Source organism: Equus caballus, chromosome 25 (assembly GCF_041296265.1).
Source record: "Equus caballus isolate H_3958 breed thoroughbred chromosome 25, TB-T2T, whole genome shotgun sequence".
Classification (NCBI taxonomy): domain Eukaryota; kingdom Metazoa; phylum Chordata; class Mammalia; order Perissodactyla; family Equidae; genus Equus; species Equus caballus.
This window is the reverse complement of record NC_091708.1, coordinates 43,432,307-43,455,826: the sequence shown is the minus strand read 5'-3', so window position 1 is coordinate 43,455,826 and position 23,520 is coordinate 43,432,307. Positions and strand designations below refer to the sequence as shown.

At 49.5% G+C, this 23,520-nt stretch overlaps 1 protein-coding gene across 6 annotated transcripts in view; it reads left to right on the top strand.

Annotated features, from left to right (window-relative positions):
* AK8 (adenylate kinase 8) overlaps nt 1–23,520 on the top strand; it is a 132,205-nt gene that overhangs the window by 11,167 nt on the left and 97,518 nt on the right. For all 6 annotated transcript variants that reach the window (XM_070251989.1, XM_023629214.2, XM_023629220.2 and 3 more), the window contains 2 exons: nt 1,083–1,196; nt 10,278–10,346. In XM_070251989.1, the coding sequence (XP_070108090.1) occupies nt 1,083–1,196; nt 10,278–10,346 (183 nt within the window). The remainder of the gene's footprint in view (nt 1–1,082; nt 1,197–10,277; nt 10,347–23,520) is intronic.

Below are 23,520 nucleotides of genomic sequence, written 5' to 3'. Positions count from 1 at the left end.
TTTGTCCTCCCTGATGAGGTCAGGGACCCATAGTGCTTTGCTGGTTTTTCAGCTACAAGCTTTTTGGTGAATTCGCTGTCTCCACCCCTACAGAGAGTCCTAAAGGGCTATTTCCTGATATTGTTGCTGACGTTTCCCAGCACGAGGAACAGAGAGAATTAAGGTTTATACCTTCCCCAGGGACCTGCAGGGCCCTCTGAATCATGCTGATGCTGAAACGGTCATCAGTATAATCTTGGTATTAAGAACATTTTATTGCGTTATTATTCCTTAAAATTTGTTCTTCCCCTGTAGAGTATGTATAGTGGTCACCAGTGAACATTCATTTGGCCAAAATCTGTCATCTCTCAATCTTTAAGAAGAAATGAACATTGAGTATGGGTTGTGACTCATATTTATGTCCTGTCTCTGCATTTCCCGTTTTCAGACTTTGAGTTAAAAACTCATGGTCTGGGGCCGGCTCCGTGGCCGAGTGGTTAAGTTCGCGCACTCCGCTGCGGCGGCCCAGGGTTCGGATCCTGGGTGTGGACATGGCACCGCTCGTCAGGCCACGTTGAGGCGGCGTCCCACATCCCACAACTAGAAGGACCTGCAACTAAGATATACAACTGTGTGCCAGAGGGGTTTGGGGCGATATAGCAGAAGGAAAAAAAAAAAAAGATTGGCAACAGTTGTTAGCCCCGGTGCCAATTCTTAAAAAAAAAAAAAAAAAGAAGATTGGCAACCGTTGTTAGCCCAGGTGCCAATCTTTAAAAACAAAACAAAACAAAACACAACTCATGGTCTGCAGGGCTTGAGAAGGCCCACCGAGGGCAGTTGAAAGCGCAGCCCCGTTGTGGGGTTTCCAGGTCCATTTAGAGGTAAAGGCTGGTTGAGGAAGACATGGCACACACGTAGAATTCTCAGGCTGGGAGGTGCGCTATGGGTTTGTCTCTCTTGGAGGCCTCCTTCCAGCCAGAAATCACTATGCTTCCCTATGGCCGATCCTTGCTAGTAGAATGCGGGAGGACCTGGGCATTTTAATGGAGTTCTTTTAGTTATTGCTTTCACTAAAATGTTCTTTTCTTCTTTCCTTTCTTCAGGCCATGTGGCTTTGCAAACATCTGAACAGCAATCTTCTCACTGTGGAGAACTTGATAGCAAAAGAATTTTCCTCTCTGGCTGCAGCTGCCAGGAAGCATTATCAGATAAACAAGGTAGGGCTGGCCCTGGGGGATGGCACGGGGTAGGGGGGACAGAGGGACAGAGCTCCCAGGCTCCCCGTCCACCTGCCCTGCTCAGCTAGTTTCCATTTCCTTTTGGATTAAGTGAGAGAAAACGCTGGGGTAAAATGAGATACAGGCAGGATGTGACGGAAGGAAGGAGAGAATTCCTAAATAGGGCCCGTACGCTGGTGGTTTTCAGGTGAGGGGTTTGTGGTGGGAAGGAATCATCTCTAGAGTGAGGAGGCCATTTGTACCGATGGAGTGGCCCAGGCTTGCTCCTTCTTTTCTTAGGGTCAACCACATACAGTGGGTGCGGGCGGGGCAGTGGTCTCCATCCGCAGATGATGCGCCTGCTGGCCCGCTCCAGGACATGCAGGGCTGAGCTGGCATTCAAGGGCACTGGTCCAGCTGTCTCCAGAGTGGAAAGACCTCTCTGTGCACTGCACCTCAGCGGTGCTTCCTTCCACTACTTGGGGTGCCCCATGGCACAGGGGCCACCCTCCTGGTTCAGGCAGCCCGCATTCACTCTGTCACCTCACACACATCGTGGGTAGCATCCCAGGAGGGTCAGGTGTTCTGTTTCTAAAATCCCACCGACCCTATATTTGAAATAATTGTTTTAAAGGGAAATATAGGACTTGATCACGTTGTTTCCATTTAATACAAATAGAAACTTCAAAATATTTCTTCAGAATCCCTTTTGGAACTTAAGCAGGTATGTCAGTCCATTCACGCTGTTATAACAAAATACCACAGAATGGGTGCCTTATAAACAACAGAAACTTATTTCTCACAGTTCTGGAGGCTGGGCGTGCAAGATCATGGCGCCAGCAGATTTGCTGTCTGATAATGGTTACAGTCTTCTCGCTGTAACCTCAAGTGGCAGAAAGGACAAGGGAGCTCTCTGGGGCCTCTTTCATAAGGTCACTAATCCCATTCGTGAGGCTGTGGCCTCATGACCTAATCACCCCCGAAGGCCCCACCTCCCAGTTCTGTCACCTGGAGGGTTAGGATTTCAGCGTATGAGTCTGGGAGGACACGGACATTCAGACCATAGCAGCAGGGCAGTGGCCTGTCCAGCATGCTTCGCTGAGACCCAGGCCTTCTCCTGTTTGTGAGGGAAGACAGCTGAGAACAGGAGGGATCCTTGTGTTTGCTGAGCGTGAGTGTGTGCTGGGCGCCTTCCGGGCCTTCCCTCCTCTCCTCAGCTCGTCATCTCCATGTGAGGTGAGGGGTTCTGACCTACGGAGCCTGTGGAGGGGAAGTGATTGCCCAGGGCAGGATTCAGGCCTATGGATGCCCTAAGCCCTGCCCACTGTGGTGCCCGCTTGGCTCTGCTATTGCTTAAAACCCAGAGTTTAAGAGTCCTGCACACACGTCAGCTGCTGAGTTCATTGCCAGCCAGCTGTGTTTACTTTCATGCCAGGAGACAGAAACGTGTATTAGATGATGACACCTTCAAACCAAACTTTTAAACTTGAGTCACTTGCCATGCCAAAGAAAGCTTTTTTTTTAAACAGTGCAGTTTAAAGTCAAATACAGCAAAGATAATTACAAAAAATTTGACAAAGGTGGAGTGTGGTGGCATGATTGTGTGGGTGGGGACTCTGGTGCCCCAAAAGAGGGCTTCTTTTATGTAATGGGTAATCCAGGACTGCCCAGGGCCTGGCCCTGCCAGTCAGAGTGAGAACCCCACGTTTCTCACCAGTCTCTCCAGAGGCCGTGGCTAAGAGCTGTTTGTATCCTGTCTTCATCTGCATTCACTGGGCAAGGTCTTTACCACATGGCCGTGTGGCCACTGTTCCTCCAAGAATTTGGAAGTGAGTTGCCAGGCCTCGTGGTCTACCAGTGAGTGGTGGCTGGTGGGAAAACTCCTATGGCCTGCCCTTGGTCGCAGGTAACAGAGATCCACCTTGGCTGTACAGGGCAGAAGGAGGAATCTGAAGGAGGACACAGTGACTCCTGGGACCTGGCTCTGCGGCAGCCACTCTTGGCCTCTCTGCGTCTTTGAGGTTATTTCGTCTTTTTCCTCCATTCTCTTCCATCTTTCTTCACCACTCATGACCACTAAACTGTTCCTGGGTTCCCATGTCCTCAGTTCAGACCACCCACAGAGGCAGCTCCAAGGCCAAATTCCTGGAAAACGGGATCTGCAGCAGCCCGCTGGTCAGGGGTCCTCAGGGCCCATCAGCTCTGGTGAGCGGTGTGCAAAGAGGGCTTGGCGAGGCCATGGAGCACGGACGTGGCTGGGAGGGTCCTGGAGCACGAGGGCACTTCTCAGAGATGAGGGGTGTGGCTTAGGCAGACTCCCAGCCCCAAGTTTGCTGATCACAGCAACTTGATGCAAGATGAGGAAAACCTCATTTAGCAAGGTCAGCCACTTCTGAAACTGCTTCATCCAGGGCCCTCCAGGCCCCCACATGGCCTGGCTAGGAATCTTAGGGGACAGCAAGTGAGGCCCCCTCTCCTGCCCCTGAGTCTTACAGGAGTCAGAGTGTATGGTTATAGTTTGGGGGGACACCAGCTCTTGGAGTGGGAATATGGTTTTAGAAAGAAAGTGCTTATCTCATTTTCTGCAAAAGATAAGCTTTTCAGGGTGGGGGAGGCAGGCTTATTTCTAGGCTAAAGATGCTTTTATTAGGTTTATAAAATTCAACGGAGAGAAGGGAGTTTAGGAAAATTCCTCCTGGGTTTCATTACGCTAATTATCAGCATCTTTCAGACCACATCGAAGTGCTTTCAAGGGTGTCTTGTTGGGGTTCCTTGGTTCGGAAGCACGGGTGGAGGGAAGATGAAAGGCAAGGACGTCAGGACTGATCAAGGAGTAAAAGGTTCTGAAGAGCCGAAGTGGGTGCGGTCGGGGCCAGCAGTACGCGGCCCTGCGGCAGTCGGCCGCCCGCCAGGCAAGCCTCTCGTCAAGTGTTGTCTTTAAATCGTCTGCTGATTGGGAGCCTTTATAGCTCTTTTTGCAAGTAGCAATAATACCTTCAAATACCTAATTTTCTCCCATGAATCTTGGCTCTGCCCTCCTACACAGAATTCTCTTACGTTGCTGGTGTTAACCAAGATAGCTCCATTTTAGGCATTTCCAAATGGTTCCAAACATACTTCCCAATTACTTACTGTGTTCCCAGCACTATCCTGCTGTGCCATGGGAGACCCAAAGATGAATTCCTTCTCCTTGCCCCTGGGAACTCCCGGCCAGCTTGGGAGACCAAGGGTACCAGAAAACTAAGCACAAGCCAGGATGTGCGGCCGGGAGGCCTTCATGCAGTTGGTGGCTTGGGTGACTAATCCACTTACTCAGTACGTGTTCTCTGAGCAGCTAGGAAATCCCAGGCACTGGCCCTGGTCTGGGAAGAGGGTACAGGCTGCAAGATTTCGGGGCTCTGTGGAGCCATAACCACAGTCCTGGCCTTCCTAAGGGCGTAGCTGTGACGTCACGGAAGAGCCCTGAGTCAGGCAAAGTGCCACAAAACCCATGTGGGCAGGGATATCCCTGAGGATGCTGGTGATTCAAGGTGACCAGGGATTGGAAATGGCTTTTTTGTTTAACTGTTTATTATAAAGTCTCATTAAGATACTCAGAAATAGAACCCTCATGGACCCATCACCCGGCTTCAGCCCGTGTGAGCTAATGGCAGTCCAGTTTCCTGCTCACCCCTCCATCCCCTTGCCCCCAGGTTATTGGAAAGCAAAGCCATACAACATTTCATTTCATCCATAGACGTTTTAGTCTATATCTGCTGCGAGACTGAATATACAATATAAAAACAGAACTCTGACTCACAGCCCGCAGCAGCCTGCCCGGGAGACCCACCCGTCTCTACAGTCAGCAGCCCAGGGAGCCAGCAAGCTGTAAGTCAGACCTGGAGGAAGTCAGACTGCTGTCTCTAGTCGGATCCAGAAAGCCCAACAGTAACCCCTGTAACAATCAGCCCCAAATGGCCAAGACTTGGTTAATAACTTCCAGCTTCCCTAATTTTTGTCCCCACTTCCAGTTTATGACCAACCAGGGAAAGCCAAATATGCTCCCCTAACCAAGCACGTGGGACACCCCACTTCTAATAGGCCGCCTCAGCTTCCCCAGGCCCGCAGCCTGCATCGGGGCACAGCCGAGCCTCCCCCTTTGCTGCAGGAACACTTTCCCGCTCCTCTGCCTGCCTTGGAGTCTGCCCAACGCAAGTGAGGTGGCCGACTCCCTGGCCAGAGCAAGCTCTGTCTAAATAGCTTTTGCTTTTCTCGTTTGGTTGATCTTCATTTATTTCTACACGCCAAGAGATAAGGGCTCTTTTTCATTAAACGCACACATATTATCACCCTTAGAAAACTTACCAGTACTTCTCCAATACCCGGTCAGGGTTCAACTCTCCCTGAGGAGTCGGCTTTGTGGTCCTCAGCCCCGGGGCACTCTGGGTGTAAACATCTCCCCCGGCCCCTCCTCTCCAAGCCGACCAAGCCACCTTTGCTCTCTGTTGCCCCTCTTTATTGAGTTAATTGAATTCATCTGTTTTGTCAGATCCTTTCCCCTCATCTGCTTTCTCTGGTCCAGTCTCTTAAGCCTGCCCTCTGACTCACCATCACAAAAACCATAAACAGGCTCGGGTGAGGTGGGCCCTGGCGGCTGGGGTGGGGAGCAAGAGGGAGGCCAGCGGGAGCCCAGGGCACAAACCGGAAGGAGGCACCCACTCTCAGAGCCGCCCCTGCACTTGCACGAGCCTGGAGTGAGCCCCGCCCTCGACTTTAGCCAGGCTCCTGGAAGGCCTCTCGCCTGTCTGGCCCTGGCTGGGAGTTTGGAAATTAGGGGGAAAAAATGGAGTCCTGCTGATTTCTAATCCCACAGGAGGTGAGAGGAAGGTGGAGAGGTTCAGTGGGAAAAAGATATTTCTCTGCCACAGGAGCTGGGTGTGACTGCCCCGAAGTGTTTTAAATTTCTACTGAAAAAGGAAATCTTTACTGTTGAAGTCCTGCAGGAAGAACACATATTTGCAGATTTGGGAAGCCTTGTCCAGAGGCTCTTGACCTTACTGCATCTTAGACTCACCTGGGCCCCACTGGACTCGGTTAGTCCGGATCCCCGGAAGCAGGGCCAAGCGCCAGGGTTGAAAAATGCCCCCCAGGGAATTCTAGCCTGGCTAGGTGGGAGCCCACCCCAGACACCACTCTCTCCCTTTCTCACTCCTGTTATTACCTCTGCAGCACAATTGTTGCTAAATCAAGGTTTCCTCAGATTGCAGCTGTTGTATTAGAGCATAACAGCGTGTTTGTTGAGTGAATAAATGACCCAAGCTTTGAAGGCTGGTCAGACAGGAAGGAGCCAAATCTGGGTTCTTCCTAACTTCGGTTCTGTTTAATTCCTAACTTCAATTCCATTTAAAAAATTAAAAATCTGATGTAAGTCCATGTACCCAAGTGTCTAGCTGTCAGAGTCACCATTTTCTCTAATACCCGAATAAGAACTGTGCCCTCATCTTGCCTCCGTCTACACTCAGAAACGTAGTCCCCTCCGAGTACCTCTGAGGATTTCTGGGCTTGCCCGCGTCAGCTCTTGCTTCCAAGTCCTCTGGATCGTCTCCGTTCCCTCCACCGTCGCCTCTCCAACCCTGCGGCTCCCTGTCCTGGAGGCTGTGCTGAGACGAGCGTGCAGGAGCCCTCACACTCCACCTGCCCTTCCCTGCCAGCCGCTCGAGGCAGTGGTGTGGAACAGGCCTTTCTGGCAGGCGTGGGGTGGAGGCAGTTACAGCCCAGGATGGGCACAGACAACCCGAGGACCAGGCTCCGCAGCTCCTTTTAAAGTTCATCCGCCTTTCCCTCCGCACGGCCCCTCTCCCGGGCCACCTCCCTCCGTGGGCCGCTCAGGCGCCGGTGGTGGGGTTTGTGCTCTTCCTTCAAAGCTTTGTCTCTGGAGGTGCACAGATCAATGGAACAGAATTGAAAGCCCAGAAATAAAACCACACATCTACAGACAGCTAATCTTTGACAAAGGAGCTGAGGGCATACAATGGAGAAAAGAAAGTCTTTTCAACAAATGGTGCTGGGAAAACTGGAAAGCCACATGTAAAAGAATGAAAACTGACCATTCTTTTTCACCATTCACCAAAATAAACTCAAAATGGATCAAAGACCCAAAGGTGAGACCTGAAACCATAAGGCTTCTAGAAGAAAACGTAGGCAGTACACTCTTTGACATCAGTATTAAAAGGATCTTTTCGGACACCATGTCTTCTCAGAGAAGGGAAACAATAGAAAGAATAAACAAATGGGACTTCATCACACTAAAGAGCTTCTTCAAGACAAGGGAAAACAGGATTGAAACAAAAAAACAACCCACTAACTGGGAAAAAATATTTGCAAGTCACATATCTGACAAAGGCTTAATATCCATAATACATAAAGAACTCTCACAACTCAAGAACAAAAAATCAAACAACCCGATCAAAAAATGGGCTGGAGACATGAACAGACATTTCTCCAAAGAAGATATATGGATGGCCAATAGGCACGTGAAAAGATGCTCATCATCGCTGATCATCAAGGAAATGCAAATCAAAACTACACTAAGATATCACCTTACACCCATTAGAATGACAAAAATATCTAAATCTAATAGTAACAAATGTTGGAGAGGTTGTGGAGAAAAAGGAACCCTCATACACTGCTGGTGGGAATGCAAACTGGCGCAGCCACTATGGAAAACAGTATGGAGATTCCTCAAAAAATTAAAAATAAAATTACCATAGGATCCAGCCATTCCACTACTGGGTATTTATCCAAAGAGCTTGAAGTCAGCAATCCCAAAAGTCCCATGCACCCCAATGTTCATTGCAGCATTATTTACAATAGCCAAGACATGGAAGCAACCTAAGTGCCCATCAACAGATGAATGGATAAAGAAGATGTGGCATATATATACAATGGAATACTACTCAGCTGTAAAACAGAACAAAATCATTCCATTTGCAGTAACATGGATTGACCTTGAGGGAATTATGTTAAGTGAAATAAGCCGGTTAGAGAAGGATAATCTCTGTATGACTCCACTCATATGAGGAATTTAAAAATGTGGACAAAGAGAACAGATTAGTGGCTACCAGGGGAAAGGTGGGGTGGGGAGTGGGCACAAAGGGTGAAGTGGTGCACCTACACACGAATGACAAACATTAATGTACAACTGAAATTTCACAAGATTGTAACCTATCATTAACTCAATAAGAAAAAAAAAAAAAAAAAAGCTTTGTCTCCGGTGCCCTCTCTCATCTCCTGTCCCCTGTTCCAGACTCCGCCCTTTAGCACTAGCACAGCTCCTGCCCTCTACACGCCCTCTGACGACCCCGAGGAGCATCAGGAACTTGGAAATGAAAGCTGTCTTTGAAGGGTTCTTGGATCAGTTCTTAAGCGAGCTCAAGTCCAGGTACGGGGCTGCCCTCCTCCCCGCAGCCCCTTAGGGAGAAGGGGCAGAGTTGAGCATGCCAGAAGTCTAAACCGTTCCCCTCCCCACTCTGTCCCGGATAGAAGTTCATACTGGAGACCAAAATGCCTATGACTCCTGAGCAAGTGTCACCCAAAGGTACACAGGGACATTAGGGGCTCTGAGAGTGGGGCCTGGTGATGGGATCACACTGTCTCGTGTTGTCCTGCTGAGGAAGCCCAGGCTTGTAGGAGTTAAGTGAGGCTCCCCGGGGGGCAGAGCCAGGCTTTGAACCTCCATACCTGCCTCTGAACAGCAACAAATGCACGTCTTTCAGGGGAGGGGCAGCACCTGCCAGATTAGCTGGTCAACGGTTCTGCCCCAGGGCCCCAGGCGCTGGAAGCTGGAAGGAGAAGAAAGGTCGAATTGGAGCCAGCGCAGCCACAAGGAAGCAGGCTGGGTGTTGTGTTGCCACCAAGTTGGGAGATGACCGGCCAGGGGCCTGCACTGGGCTGAGCCTGCTCTGTCACCCACAGGGACTTCACCGAGCTCTATCAGTTTGTCCCAGATTCTCTTCGAAAAGCCAGGATTTGAGGGGCTGGGGCGGGAGAGCATGGCAGAGCTCTGGAAGGAAGGAGCCTCCTGATTTCCTGCGAAGACAGTTTGGTAGGGCTCTGAGAAGCGGCCCCCTGGAAACCTCCGCTGCTGACGTGACACATCAAAGCTGGCATCATGACAGCACCATGGCAGGGAGCGGCGGGGGGCACCCAGGAGGGGCCTTGCTCAAAGCTGCCAGCCTGTACCCCACTGTGTGGACCGCGTGGGGGGGTGCTGTGCCCCACCCAGACCTGTCGCCTTTCAACCCGTGTTCTTTGACTGGCTTGCAGCCCCCGAGGCCCAGTACCTGTTTGAATGCTGCCTCCTGAATGGGTGTTGTCAGGGAAGGACACGACTCTCAGAAACCAGCCTCAGGATGGAACCCAGCTCTGCCTGGGGTCGGGAGGGGACACAAGGGGACAGGAAAGGATGGAAGCAGTGCGGAGGGGAGGTGCTCCCTGTCCACCCCCCTTCCCTCGCCAGCCTGAGGAAGTTTCCTGGGATGACTGGGAGGATATAGGCATTCGCAGGAAGGCACCATCCTTTCCAGCAACTTCTCCCACGTGGGGAAGTTTGCATAAGACAGTGCTTCTCCAGTTGGTCCCCAGACCAGCAGCATCAGCATTACCTAAAACTTGTTAGAAATGCAAATTTCAGCCCCACCCAGCCTGGGGAGGGTCAGAGAGGGCTTCTCTGTAGGCAGCACACTTGGGGCTGAGGCTCAGAAGGGCACCTGGAGTCACCCTGGGGGGGATGGGGCAGAGCATCTGGGCCGGGGCACAGGATAAGCAAGAGTCTGGAGGTCGGTGCACATGCGTGGTGGGGGGGCCATCAAGGAGGTGGTCAGTGCAGAACGAAGCTGAGGGCAGGCTGCGGGGCAGTGGAGGCTGGACCAGGGCCAGGCCACAAGATGGCTACAGGGCGCTAGTCAGGGACCTAGAGAAACTTTGGGTCAATGCAGCAAGGCCCTCAGTTCTCAGCTGAGCCCACTGGCCTGCCAGTTATGTGTCCTTTTGAATTCAACCCACAGATTCAGGCCTTCATTCTGCATGTCTCCTTTCCTTTAGAGAGTGCCCAGCATGCAGCTCGTCAGACTGATTCAGGACCGCGTGAGTGAGGAGGACTGCGTGAGGCGGGTAAGAAACCCTGCGTGGAGCCAGTGAGGGGGCTTCCAGACAAAGGGAGGGTGAGGGGCGTGTGTTCATGTCCTAAAGCAGATGACCTGCAGAGAAGGGTAAAAAACAGACAACTGGAACTCAGTGAAGGTCAGTCTGCAGATTCCACCTTGGATGGAGGTGGAAACTGGGGTGATCATTGGGGTTCCTGCAGGAAAAAGCTGGCCCACCCCTGGGGATCACAGGAGAGCCTTTACTGAAAGAATAGTGCGGAAGTGTTGGGGAGTTAAGGCAACCAGTAAGGGCTGGTGAAGCCACCTGAGACCAGCAGCAGAGAGAGCTGGACACCCTGGACCTGGAGGGGCAGAGGGAGAATTACGGGGTGCCCCAAGCTCTCCTTTCATCCTCTGATCTCCTGCCAGTGCCCCTTTGGCCAGACCCAATGAAGCCAGAGGGCAGGGGTCCAAGTGAAGCAGTCCCTGGAGGTCAGCCTCCTGGGGTGTGCAGGGCAGTTGTGATACTGTGATTTGTGATAAGAAATACATATTTAGTCTTCTTCTCATTCCTGGCACAGGGCTAACCAAGACCCTGGGAATTTGCTAAGTGAGGAGAGTGATAAAGGTGCCTTTTGTTATGTTAATGAGGCAACTTGGAAGCACCTAAGGATGGGTGCTGGTTGCCAGGGGAATCAACCCTGTGATTGGAGGGTTGGAACTTCCAGTCGTGCCCCCTGACCTCTGGAGAGGGGAGAGGGGCTGGAGATTGAATCAATCACCAATGGCCAGTGATTTCATCAATCATGCCTATGAAACGAAGCCTCCATAAAAAACCAAAGGACTGGGTGTGAGAGTTGGTGGGCACGTGGACGTGCTGGGAGAGTGGTGCACCTGGAGAGGGCACGGAAGCTCCGAGCCTTTCCCCATGCCTTGCCCTATGCGTCTCCTCCATCTGGCAGCTCCTGAGTTATATCCTTTCTAATGAATCAGTAATCTAGTAAGTAAAATGTTTCTCTGAGTTCTGTGAGTTGCTCTAGCAAATTAATCAAACTGGAGGAGGAGTCCTGGGAATCTCTGATTTATAGCCAGTCGGTCAGAAGTACGGATGACACCCTGGACTTACTGCTGGCATCTGAAGTGGGGATGGGGGATGTCAGGCCAGTCTTGTGGCACTGAGCCCTTAACCTGTGAAATCTGATGCTGTCTCCAGGTAGACAGTGTCAGAATTGAGTTGAATCGTAGGACACCCAGCTGGTGTCCTAGAACTGCTTGTTGGTGGTGTGGGAAACCGCACCCCCCCCACACACAGACACCAGCCCCACACGTTGGAATTGGTGACCAGAACCCAAAAAGAGATGTAGTGGGTGGGAATCTGGAGAGGCACTGACTGCTCAGATCCTCACAGGAACCTATTCAGGTGGCACCATTACTTCCCTGTTTTACAGATGAGGAAACTGAGGTTCGGCTATGTGATTTCCGGGTTATCTGCTCCCGGTCTGCAGCTACCTTATTGTTTTCATATCAGTGTCTTTCACAGAGCAAGTGGTTTTGATTGTAATGAAGTCCAATTTATCAATTATTTGGGCACTTTTTAGTATTCCATTTTAATTTATCTCGTGTTTTTCACTGTATCTCTTTGTATAGATTTTTTTAGTGGATGATCTAGTAATTACAATATTCAGACTTACCTTTTCACAGTCTGTTTAGACTCAGTATTTTACCATTTCAAGCAGAATGTGCAATATAGTCCTTGGACCTTTACTCTCCTCTATGTTGTAGCTGTCTTTTGTATTATTACACGTATGGACATTGACAGTCCCATCAGGCAGTGTTAGACTTTTTGCTTTCAATCATCAAATGTATTGTAAAGAACTCAAGAGGAGAAGAGTCTGTTATATTTATCCAGGTAATTACCATTTCTGTTGCTCTTCTTTCATTCTTCATGTTTCAAGTGTCCCTTTCTGTCTGAAAAACCTCTTTTAGCAGTTCTTTTAGAGTAGGTGTGCTGGCAGTGAATTCTCTTGGTATTCCTTCATCTGAAAATGTCCTTATTTTGCCTTCATTCCTGAAGGATGTTTGTTTATGGATTTAGAATTCTGGATCGACAGTTTTTTCTTTCAGCACTTTACACATGTTCCACTGACTTTTGACCACTGTGGTTTCTGGTGAAAAATCCAGAGTCATTCCAACTTTTATAAGTAATGCGTCATTTCTCTTGCTACTTTCAAGATTGTTGTCTTTGTTTCTAACTTTCAGCAGTTTAATTGTATGTCTGGGCATGAATTTCTTTGCATTTATTCTTTTTGGGGTTTGCTGAGCTCCTTGAATTCATAGGTTTATGTTTTTCTCCAGGCTTGGGACGTTTTCAGCCATTATTTCTTCATGTAATTTTCCACACCATTCTCTCTCTCCTCTCGAGACTCCAGTACCACGAATGTCAGACCTTTCGTGTTCTCACGTGTCTCTGAAGCTCTATTCTTTTTTTCCCCTGTCTTTTTTTCTCTCTGTTGTTAAGATTTGATAATTTCTATTGAATGATCTTCAGGCTCATTGGATCTTTCCTCTCTCATCTCCAGTCTACTATTGAACCCATCTAATGAATTTTTATCTTGATTATTGTATTTTTTAGCTCTAAAAATTAGATTTGATTCTTCTTTCTGTTTCTTTGCTAAGACTTTCCGCTTGTCTTTTCATTTACTTGTTTGAGCTTGGTGGTTGTTATTTTTTAATAATAGCTGCTTCAGAGTCTTTGTCCGGTAATTCTAACGTCTGAGCTGAGATCTTCCTGGTTCTTACTGTGCTAAGGAATTTTCTATCTGGACGTTTTTTATATTGCTGTGAGAGTCTGGGTCCTGTTTAAATCCCAGGCAAATGCTGATCTTTTTACCTTAGCAGGCAGTTGATTCGACTGGGCTCAGGCTGTGAGGTCCAGCCACCTTCTCTGGGTTGTGGTTTTGGTGTCGGTTCTGTTTTCAAGTCTTCGCAGTGCTGTGCAGCTCTGTGCTGTGTGTGTGGCACTCAGTGGGGCCTGGGCAGTGGCCTGCACTGTAGTTCATTTCTCAGTGTCTTCGGGATGCTGTTTAAGGTCAGACCCAGGCATGCGCAGCTTGGGGGTGAGCCTGTGAGTCCATACACAACTTTGTTTGGTTGCTTTCCTGAGTTCCCCACTCTGCCATCTCCTTGGTAACCTCTGGTTCCCTGGTGTTCTTCCTTTTGGTCTTCTGGCCAGACAGCTGGGACTTTATTTACCCTGCTCCACCACTGGCTTCGGGTGACCGCGCCTGTGACCAGGGCCAAGTGGTGGGAGGACAGTGAGAGGAAAAATTCACCGGGCTTTGCTCCATTCTCCAGGGGCTGGAGGGGAAGGATCCCCTGCCCGAGCAGAGTTCCAGGCAGCCACAGGCTCCCTTTCTCACTGCTTTGTCACTGCAGCAAGATTGTCTGGGGGCTGGAGGGCGAGAAAACAGAGAAACGGGAAAGACCCTTGGGGATTCCCCCCACCTCTGAGTGTTGGGAGTCCCCTTTTCCACTGCTCAAGCCAGAAATAGAGGGCTCCTCCTGGCCCTCTCTCTGCCCCGACCTGTTGCCCATATCAGGTTTCAGGCTGCCTGAAAACCAGGCTGGGAAGTACTGGTTTGGCAGTATTTTGAATTCTGCTCTTCTTCCCCAATTCACTTACTTCTGTCTACTTTCTGAGTCCTCAAATAGCTGCCCCACGCATTGTGTCCATGTATTCTAGCTGCTTTCAGGGGAGTGACAGGGTCAGGTGTGCATACCCCATCTTGCCCAGAACCAGAACTTGTGTGCTTTTTTTAAAAACATATACATATGTGCTCCTGTGCGCACACACACACTCTTGCTTAAACGTTAAGAGGCCCAAATCTGGAAAGGTAACTGGGCTTCTTTCCAGCACAGTGTTGAACAAATAGCAGTTCTCACAAGCTTGCTCCATGTGGGCCTCAGCCATGTGAGTCTCAGTCATGAGAGAGCCTCACAGAAGCTTCAGTCTGGGTTTCAGAATCTGGTTTGAACAGTGTGTTTTCCTCTGACCTCAAATTGTTCACAGTGAGCTGACGGTCTCCCACTGCCCAGGCACAGGCAAGGGCCCAAAGCTCAGAGGCCATTCGAAATTGGGGGTAAACAAGCTATTTCTGTAAAGGCCAGATAGTAAATACTTTCGGCTTTGCAGACCCTGCAGTCTCTGTTGCAACCACTCCGTTCTTATGTAGTGTGAAAGCTGCTGTACTTGCCACGGAAGTGACAGGGCCTGGGTTGTTCCAATAAAAGTTTATTTACAAAAACAGGCGAAAGGCTGGGTTTGGTCCAGGGGCTATGGTTTGCCAGCCTCCCTTCTAAGTGATACTTCCACATGATTATAAAAACACTCTGCCCTTTCTCTTCAGTTCTAAATAAAAAGCAAACTTTCACCTTTCAGGTATGTTAGAAGAAAGGCCACTTAACCATTGACTTTCATTTTAACGAAATTCCCTCCTTGTCACCTCGCTCCCAAGCCTACCTGGCTCAATTCACCGACTCTAGTCGAGTGCCCATTGCAGGTACTGCGTTGTCCTTGCTGCTGGGACCCTTCCCCCTGCACCCATGCACCCTCCCCCTCAATCCCCTATAAGCAACGAGGTCCCCCTGGGCCTCGGGCTCACCATCTGCAGTTGGAGACAGAGCCTTTCGTGACCAAAGCAAGGCAGGCTGTGAGAAGGGTTGTGGGCCACAAACCAAGTGTGAAGGAAAACCAGGCCCAGGGGTTGAGTTGTTAGGGAAGCCTCTGGGGGTGGGGGTGGAGAGGTGTGCGGAGGGGCCGTCTTAGGCCAGGGGAATGGCAGGCAGAACGAGGCAGGGGCTGGCACTACAGTGGCCGCTCGATACTCTTAGTTCAACCAGCCTCAGATCAGCTCTTCTTAAAGCTGACCCATCAATCGGTTACCGTCTTGTCCGGGAAATGCCAAAACAATCATTTGTCAAGGAATAAAGCGGAGGGGAGAATGTCCTAAGCGACTGGAAACGGGCTGGCACTTTCCTGTACAAAGCCTTAATCATAATTGATCATGAGTTTGCCAGGTCGAATTAAACTTGCGCTACAGAGCACCAGGCTGGAAGCACTTGGATTTGCCTCTCTCCTCTGTGCTCTGTAGAACTAAGCTCTTTCTCCTTTTTACCAGCAATGCTCACCCCGTTTGGCCACATATTGAGGGGTACTACTCCTTTGGTGTGAGTGTACCCAAATCACCCAGACTGGAACCCCTCAGAGGGCTGGGGGCTGTACTTAAAAGCACAGCTGGATACAGCCTTGCACATTAGGTAAATGCAATATGCCAAGAGTTCTTGGAACCAGGGCTGTCAGCACGATTCTCTGTGGCTCTAAACACACGAGAGAGGAGTAATTCTCCAGTTCTTGTCCCAGGAATCTCACTTGCCCTGAGGAACGGGGGCTACTCACAAGCCACAGTCACAGCCTTGCCAAACAGAAGTCCCAGCAGAGATGGTGCCACGGTCTGTCACAGTGTCAGCAAAGGCAGCAGGGCTTTCCCACGCCTCATTCAGATTCCCTTTTAAGACGCTTGTGACTCCCAACCACCCATGATCCAGGCGCTTCCTCAGGAACTGCTGTGTCCCGGCAGGTCTGCTCGCAGGCCCTCCCTCACGGTCAAGAGTGTTTGCTTTGAAAGGCTGCTTGCTGCAGTGGAGGTCTGGAGCCTGAGCCCAGCTCACTACTGGCACGCAAAAGGCCCTGGGGTCCGGGCAAGCCGGAGAGCAAGCCCAGCTTCTCTGCTCAAACTCTCCACCTGGTGCAGGCATCGTACTCAGCTCCCTACCCAGCCTCACACAACCCTACAAGGACAGTGTTACTATTGTCCCCATTTTACAGATGCAGGACGAGAGGCACAGCTAAAGCCACATAGCTAGAGCAGCAGAGCTGGCGTGAGGACCCAGGCTGGTGGAACACAGGAACACAGGGCAGGCGCTTTGACTCCTGGCCACAGGGCCATGCTGTGTAGACCTGGCAGGGAGATCCAAGGCCGGGCAATGGCTGCGTGCTCTCTGTTGGGCCCACAGGTCTGATGGCTCCCTCCTTCACTGTCCTTGCCAAATGCCTTGCCAGTTTTTGTTGGCCCACTGGCTAGAGTTTCCTAAAGGCGATCATATGGTCATTTGTTTATTCCTTTATGCAACAAATGCCACAGCAGTGAGCCAAAGAGTTAAACGCCATACTCTCAAGGAACACAGATGCTAGCTGTGGGGAGACAGACAGTAAACCAAATAAATAAGTAAAACATGCAGTCCTGATGTTAGCTAGAGATGGGTGCTTGGGAGATACAGAGAAAGCAGCCCTGGCTTGGGGCCTGGCAGATATGCCAGCTGAGAGGGTGTATCTACAAGGAGGGAGGGATGCCTCTGTGGGCCCCTCTCCCCAGTCCATGTCCCAGAGCTGGGTGGAAGGCCGAGGGCGGGATGGAGGCAGGAAGGGAGGAACCCGCTGTCATATTATTGATGACCCTCAACCAACTGGCATGGAAGCTGGGGCATGTGGACCGCTGAGTGACTCCCCCAAAGACGCCATCCTTCATAATCTTGAAATGTGTGAAACCATCTTATTTTGTGTGTTATTTTTATAAGTTACTGCATCCCAAGTGAAACGTTTCTGGTATGTAAGTGTGCAGCCTGGAATTAGAGGTGTGGACTCATGGGGTTGGGTTGTTGGGTGCATTCCACTCTGAGATACACTCCCTTGAACTCGTGCCTGACACAGGATCCAGCTGGCCTGGGCAGGTTTGTTCATATGATTTTTTAAAAAGTCTCCATAACTCACTGAGTCATGGTTTCTAGGGAAAATATGGTGGTTCTCTCTATGATTTCAACTAGATGTCCCAAATTTGCCCTCAGCGATCTAGAATAGTCTCTCAAACATGTATTCAACTTATGTAAGAGTTTTTGAGCTTTTCTAAAAGCTTGGTCTGCCCAGCCTCTCTGCACAGTGTACCTGCAGGGTGGGCAAAGTGTGAGACTAGGCGTCCCAAGTCCTTGTCAACAGCTGCCACCACCATCACAATGGTAATAACATTAATAACAGTATTATTAATGAATTATATTATAAGTGATATTATTATTAGTTACATTGTACTATATTACTATATTGTGCATTATAATTAATACTATTGCTGAATTAATGCTCTTTATTGATATTGATAATGATATTAATTATCATTATTATTATTACTATTTTGATGATGGCAGTAGATGTCTGCATTCTAGAGACTTGGGACACTGGGTCTGGCACTTTGTCCACTATACCACATTGCAGATGCACTATGCCTTAATAATAATCACTAGGTGATTATTATTCTGCTGTTGGTGACAATCGACTGGGTGTTGTGGGCCGAGTGGTACGTCCATGATCTCAGTTAGTCTTCACAACACCCATGGAGGTGGACTGACCTCACCCGTTTTAGGGATGCAGAACCTAACACTTGAGTCTTGCTCAAGGTCCCACAGTCAGACCCAGAGCTGAGATGCAAACACGGAGTCATGCTTTGGGCCCCCCCTGTTCTTGTCCCACCAGCACATGGCTGTGTCCCCCTGACAAGTGCTTCGTTTCCTGAGGCCTCCATTTCTCCATCTGTAAAACGACGGGCTTGGACTCGGGCCTTGAAGCCCCTTCCAACCTTATGTTCTGATTCTGAGTCGGTTCAAGCCATTGTTACCTGCAGAGTAAAGAAATATCTCCTTTAATTTGTTTTAAAATTTCTTCTGAGCTTCAAGGGGCATCCGGTACCTTTTCCATCTCTTCCCGGTGGAGACAGGATTCAGGAGTAAGAGGTGAGGCTCTTAATTATGTGCTTTGGTTGTTCAGAAGCAAAACAAACCCTCATCCAAAATAAACAGGCTTTCTTGCTTTTAGGGAGAGAAATGACACGTATGCATATTCATTTATATGGTAATTATTATTATTTCGCTACACAGGGACTGGAATTGGTAATTTAGAGCACAAAAGGAAGCAGGGAATAGTGTTTAGGGAAAAAGAAGACAATCACAGCCCGTCAGGATTCTGTAGTTAATGTTGGGGTTTTTCGTTTTCTTTTTTTTGGGCTAATGCAATCTCTTTGAAGAATTTCTTTGAAGTGACCATCAACTGCGTTAGAGAAAGAGGAATTAGTGCTTTGTATTGGAACTACCAAAAGGAGGTGGGCTCTACCTGTTGGAGACTCACTGGCCTTTCTTAGGGACAGCCAAGTTCTCGAAGTCTGGGCGTTCTCCTGTCCACATCTCTAGGGCAAAGGGAAGCTAAGAAATAAGGCAGCGAGTCCAGGGGACTTGTGGGGAGAGGCTCACTCAAAGGGCTTCTGCGTCTCACCCTCCTGTGCTCACTGCCGGCTCCCCAGGTCTTTGGATCACTCAGACTCCCTTCCCTCTCTTTGGCACCTAACCCGTCTCCCTGCAGCTCCCCTCGTTTCCTCCCTGTCCTTTCTTCGTGTGCCACTGGAGGGATTGCTTTAAAAAAAGAATGACTTTATTTCTTACTGCAATACATGCACGTGGTTCAAAATTCAAAAGGTACCCCAGTTCCCCTCGCACTCGTGTCCCCCAGCCGCCCGGTTACCTTCCCTGGAGGCAACTGAGGATAACACTCTCTTGAAAGAACATCCTTCTGAAGGTTATTTTATACATAGAGAACCATTTGTCTCTTTATTTTTTTATTATTATTCCTTTGGTGAGGAAGATTGGCCCTGAGCTAACATCTGTTGCCAGTCTTCCTCTTTTTGCTTGAGGAAGATTGTTGCTGAGCTAACATATGTGCCAATCTTCCTCTATTTTGTATGTAGGATGCCACCACAGTATGGCTTGATGAGTGGTGTGTAGGTTCACACCCAGGATCTGAAGCTGCAAACCCTGGGCCGCCAAAGTGGAGTGCATGAACTTAACCACAACACCACTGAGCCGGCCCCAGCATATGTCTTTTTTTTTTGTTTAAGATTTTAGGTTTTTTTTTTCCTTTTTCTCCCCAAAGCCCCCCAGTACATAATTGTATATTCTTCGTTGTGGGTCCTTCTAGTTGTGGCATGTGGGATGCTGCCTCAGTGTGGTTTGATGAGCAGTGCCATGTCCGCGCCCAGGATTCGGACCAACGAAACACTGGGCCGCCTGCCCCGGAGTGTGCAAACTTGACTGCTTGGCCATGGGGCCAGCCCCAAGCATTTGTCTTTTTAAAACACCTTACTCTGTCCCTCCACTCCTGAGAACCTTCACTGCTTCCCGTCCATCTTGGCGTACGTCCCTACAGCCCTGCAAGGTGAGGCCTGCCTGCAGCCCAGCTTCATCCCTCTGCATTATGTACGTGACCTGAGACTTCACCTTAGCAGACCAGAGGGAGGGATGCTCCTTACTGGCCGATGAAGTAAGCTGCCTTGTTGGAGAAGCCCTCATGGGCAGCCTGTAGCACCTGAGGGCAGCCCCAGCCAGCAAGAAACGAGCCTTCAGTCTTATAGCAGCATGGAAGTGAATTCTGTCAACAACCTGAGTGAGCTTGGAAGCAATTCTTCCTCAGTCAAGCTCAGCTGACACCTTGATTGCTGTCCCGTGAGACCCTGAGCAGAGAACCCAGCCAAGCGGTGCTCAGACTTCTGACTGAGGAAACTGAGATAACAGATGTGTTGTTTTAAGCCACTAAGACTATGACAATTTGTTACGCAGCAATAGAAAATACCCATATGCTCCTTTCACTGCCTAAGATACCCCCATGCTGTCGCTGGACAGCTGCTTCTCATTCCTGAGTCTTAGGTTAAAGTCACTTCTTCAGGGAGGCCCCCCTGACCTCGCCCAGCCCCAGGCAAGGCTGGGTTTCCTGCTACGTGGGTTCACAGCATCCTGCTCTTCTCCCCTGCACCTCCACAGTTGTAATTAGGGATGTGAGTTCTGAGAGGGTAGGGGTCCCCTCTGTGCCATTCACCACAGAATCCCCCAGCATCTCACATGGGACCTGGCACAGACTTCCAGCTTGGGAAACATTTATGAAACGAATGCAGGAATGCCATCGGATAATTCCCTAGTTCTGCATCGCCATGGCAATGACACGATCCCAACTATCCTGAGTTGCTGTTGGCCCAAGGAAGGGTAGATGTTTAAAGTCCGACACAACTGTGCCGTCAAATATGAATGTCCCAATGAGGGCTTCGACAACAGGAACATTTTTGTCCTAAGGCTTCTCTGGGGAGAATTTTCTTGGTTGTCGCCCTGGCTTGGTTTTACATGAATTGTGGAGATGTTTGGTGATTTTCCTCATCACTTAAAATTGTTTCCCATTATCAGTGCTTTCAAGGTTCCCGTTTGGCCTTGGCCTTCTACAGCTTGACCATGTCCACCTGCTGCACCCCAAGGATGGTGTTGACCTCGAGATCCAGTGTTCAAGCTTTTGAGAACCAGTCTTCCAATTTGATCTTGGTGCCCTGTGCCAAGACTTCCTGTCCTCGCTCTTCATTCCTTTAATCAACTGTAACAAGGATCCACCACCAGGATCTTGCTTTTATAATATTAGATAAAAGCATATCATAAAAGTAATCATGCCTTGTGGATCACCCCCATTTGTCTTATCTTTTTTTTTTTTTTTAATTATCTTTAGGAATCATCCTACCTAAAACCTTTTACAAAAGGGGTAACTGGGGCCTGGATGGAGGAAGAGCCTTAGCCTTCATCAGAGGACTAGCGAGCCAGGCCAGTGGGGCATTTTACCCACCACCACACCGAGGTTCTTGGCTACCTGGCTGCCAGGCCTGGCTTCAGCTGGGACTCTGATCTTGTGCCAGCCCTTTGGCAAAGGCATTTTTGCATTCCCAGAACCAGACTGAGCTGGAATTTCATGGGCAAGAAAATATCTGGCTAAGAGAAAGTGTTTTGATGTATGGTCACCCCTCTCCCCCGGCTATGTGGGGGAAAGGAAGGGCTTGTGCCCAATTATCACGGCTTATCAGACGGTGGGAGTTTTATCATCCATGAAAAGGCAGAGGCCTCCACTCAACAGGAATATGATTTATGGGCTCCACAGATGGCTTGTTAGCCTCTGCTGGCCTGAGCCAACCCGTGCATGTCTGGGCTGGTGGACAGCAGCTAGAGAGAAGGCCCAAGGACCCAGTGAGGCAAGCTGCTCAGGCCTCGCTGCATCTCCGTGTGGAGTGCCCTGTGATTGTGGGCAGGCCTTGTGGGCTCTGGGGTACGCAGTGCACGTTCTGAAGTGTGCTCTCTGATTAAATGAGAGCCTACAAGCAAAATGCTTAGCACTGTGTCTGGCCCTGAGGTCCACTAAGGTGAGGCTAAGACGCTTTTCCCATGCAAGACGAGCGGGTGAAAACAATTAGGACCACTTCTGGGTGACAGAAGACTGCTGCTCCTGCACAGTGTGTGTTAGGAAGAGTCCAGTACACTTCTAGGATCTGCTCATGACCCAGCAGGGAGACGCACACTGCGCATTCGCAGGCATTACTCAAGTGAGTTCTGTAACATCCTCGTACCTGCATGGATGAGAATTAGCAGTCTTTTAAATGTAGTGCCTGAGAAAAAAATCAATGAAATTTCAAAACCAGCTGGAGCCTGTCTCCCCCGCTTCTGTCCATTTGCCTCGGTTTTTCTTTCATTCCGTGAGCTTCTGCTTGGGATTGAGGTCTGCGGCTCTGGAGGTTAGGACTGGTTCAGATGGTTGCTACGTGTAAGGCGAGAAGCCAAGCACCTGGAATGCAGCTCCCCACTTCGAGGGCTGAGCTGGGCTGTCGGGCAGGGCCCTGTACTATGACCGAGGCAGGAATTTGCTGCCTTGATGCTCACCTGGTGGTTGGTCCCCTCCTCAGTCGTGTCCTGTGTCGCAGCGTCTCTTCTTTATGCTTCCTAACCATGATTCTCAGAGCCGCCACCCAAGGGGAAGCCACACTTTGACTAACAAAAACTAGACCTCCTGCATCTTTGCGTCCTCCCCGGTGCCGCCAAATGGATGCCTGCGCAGGGATGCCCCCCTGGGCTGCGTTCTGGTTGCAGAGTTCCAGCCATCTCCTCTCATTCCCCAGCATCTGGTCAAGAAGTCTTCCTAACCCCACTACCAAAAGCAAAGGAGTGAAAAACAAAACCTGTGCACAAGGGCGCATGGTAGTTAAATGGGATGCGAAGGGGCCTCTACTTCAGTGAGTTAAAAAAATACTGCCTTGCCCATGACTCCTGGGGTTGTGATCTTATTATGGTAAAGATCAGGAAGAATAAAAACGAAGGCCAGAATGAAGCCCAAACACAGGTGGTGGAGAGCAGTATTGGTCCATCAAGATAAAGATACAAATAATGGCTAGGCAGCATTTAGTAGCACATAATATGTGCCAGACACTGCCAGCTCTGAGGCATTTTCTGACGGGATTCACACAACAGTCCCATGAGGTTTTCAATAACTAAGACTTCTGGGTACCCACTGTGCACCAAGGACTGTTCTAGGTCGTGTTAGAGACAAAACAGAGCAAAGGAAACAGAGAGTGTGCTTTTGTGGGCATGCGGCTAGCAGCGCAGGGATGTGGGAAGTTCTCCCATTTTACAGGAAAGGAGCCTGCAGCACCGGAATCCCACTGCTGCTCTGAAGGAAGGGTACATGTGTTACCCAAAGGAAAACAGACCTTCCAGAAGGCCATCAAGTTCAAAACGTCTGGCTCCACACACTCTCCCTTCTTGAGCTGAAGAAAGAATGCCGTTATCAAATGCAAAACTTTGGTTGGCCAAACTCTGACCACGTCCCCAAAATTCACGGCGTCACGTGGAAGGTCTCCTGTGCACACTGGAAGAAGATCGTGCACAATTACCAGTCCCGGGTGGGGGGTGTTTCCTTTACATAAAATGCAGAATTATACCTTGTGTTCACAGGTTAACTTCTTTTTGATCTCATTTAATATCGTGGAGATTCTCAGTAATTTCAGGATAAAGGAGATGGTGTAGCATACTTTTGACTATGGAACCAAAAGTTAAAGTTTACTTGGCAGGTTTCTAGAGTCTTCTTTCTTTTTTCCTCTTTGGTCGCAGATTTATGCTTCCCTGGCCATAACGTGAGTCAGTATTTTATAGTGGAAATGCTAACAGAGTGGAGGAGCCCGATTCTGGTCTACAGAACCACCAGCTGTTTGTTTTATTTCTCCTTGTGGTGTCATTGGGCTGGCATTAATTACCCAGCTTTC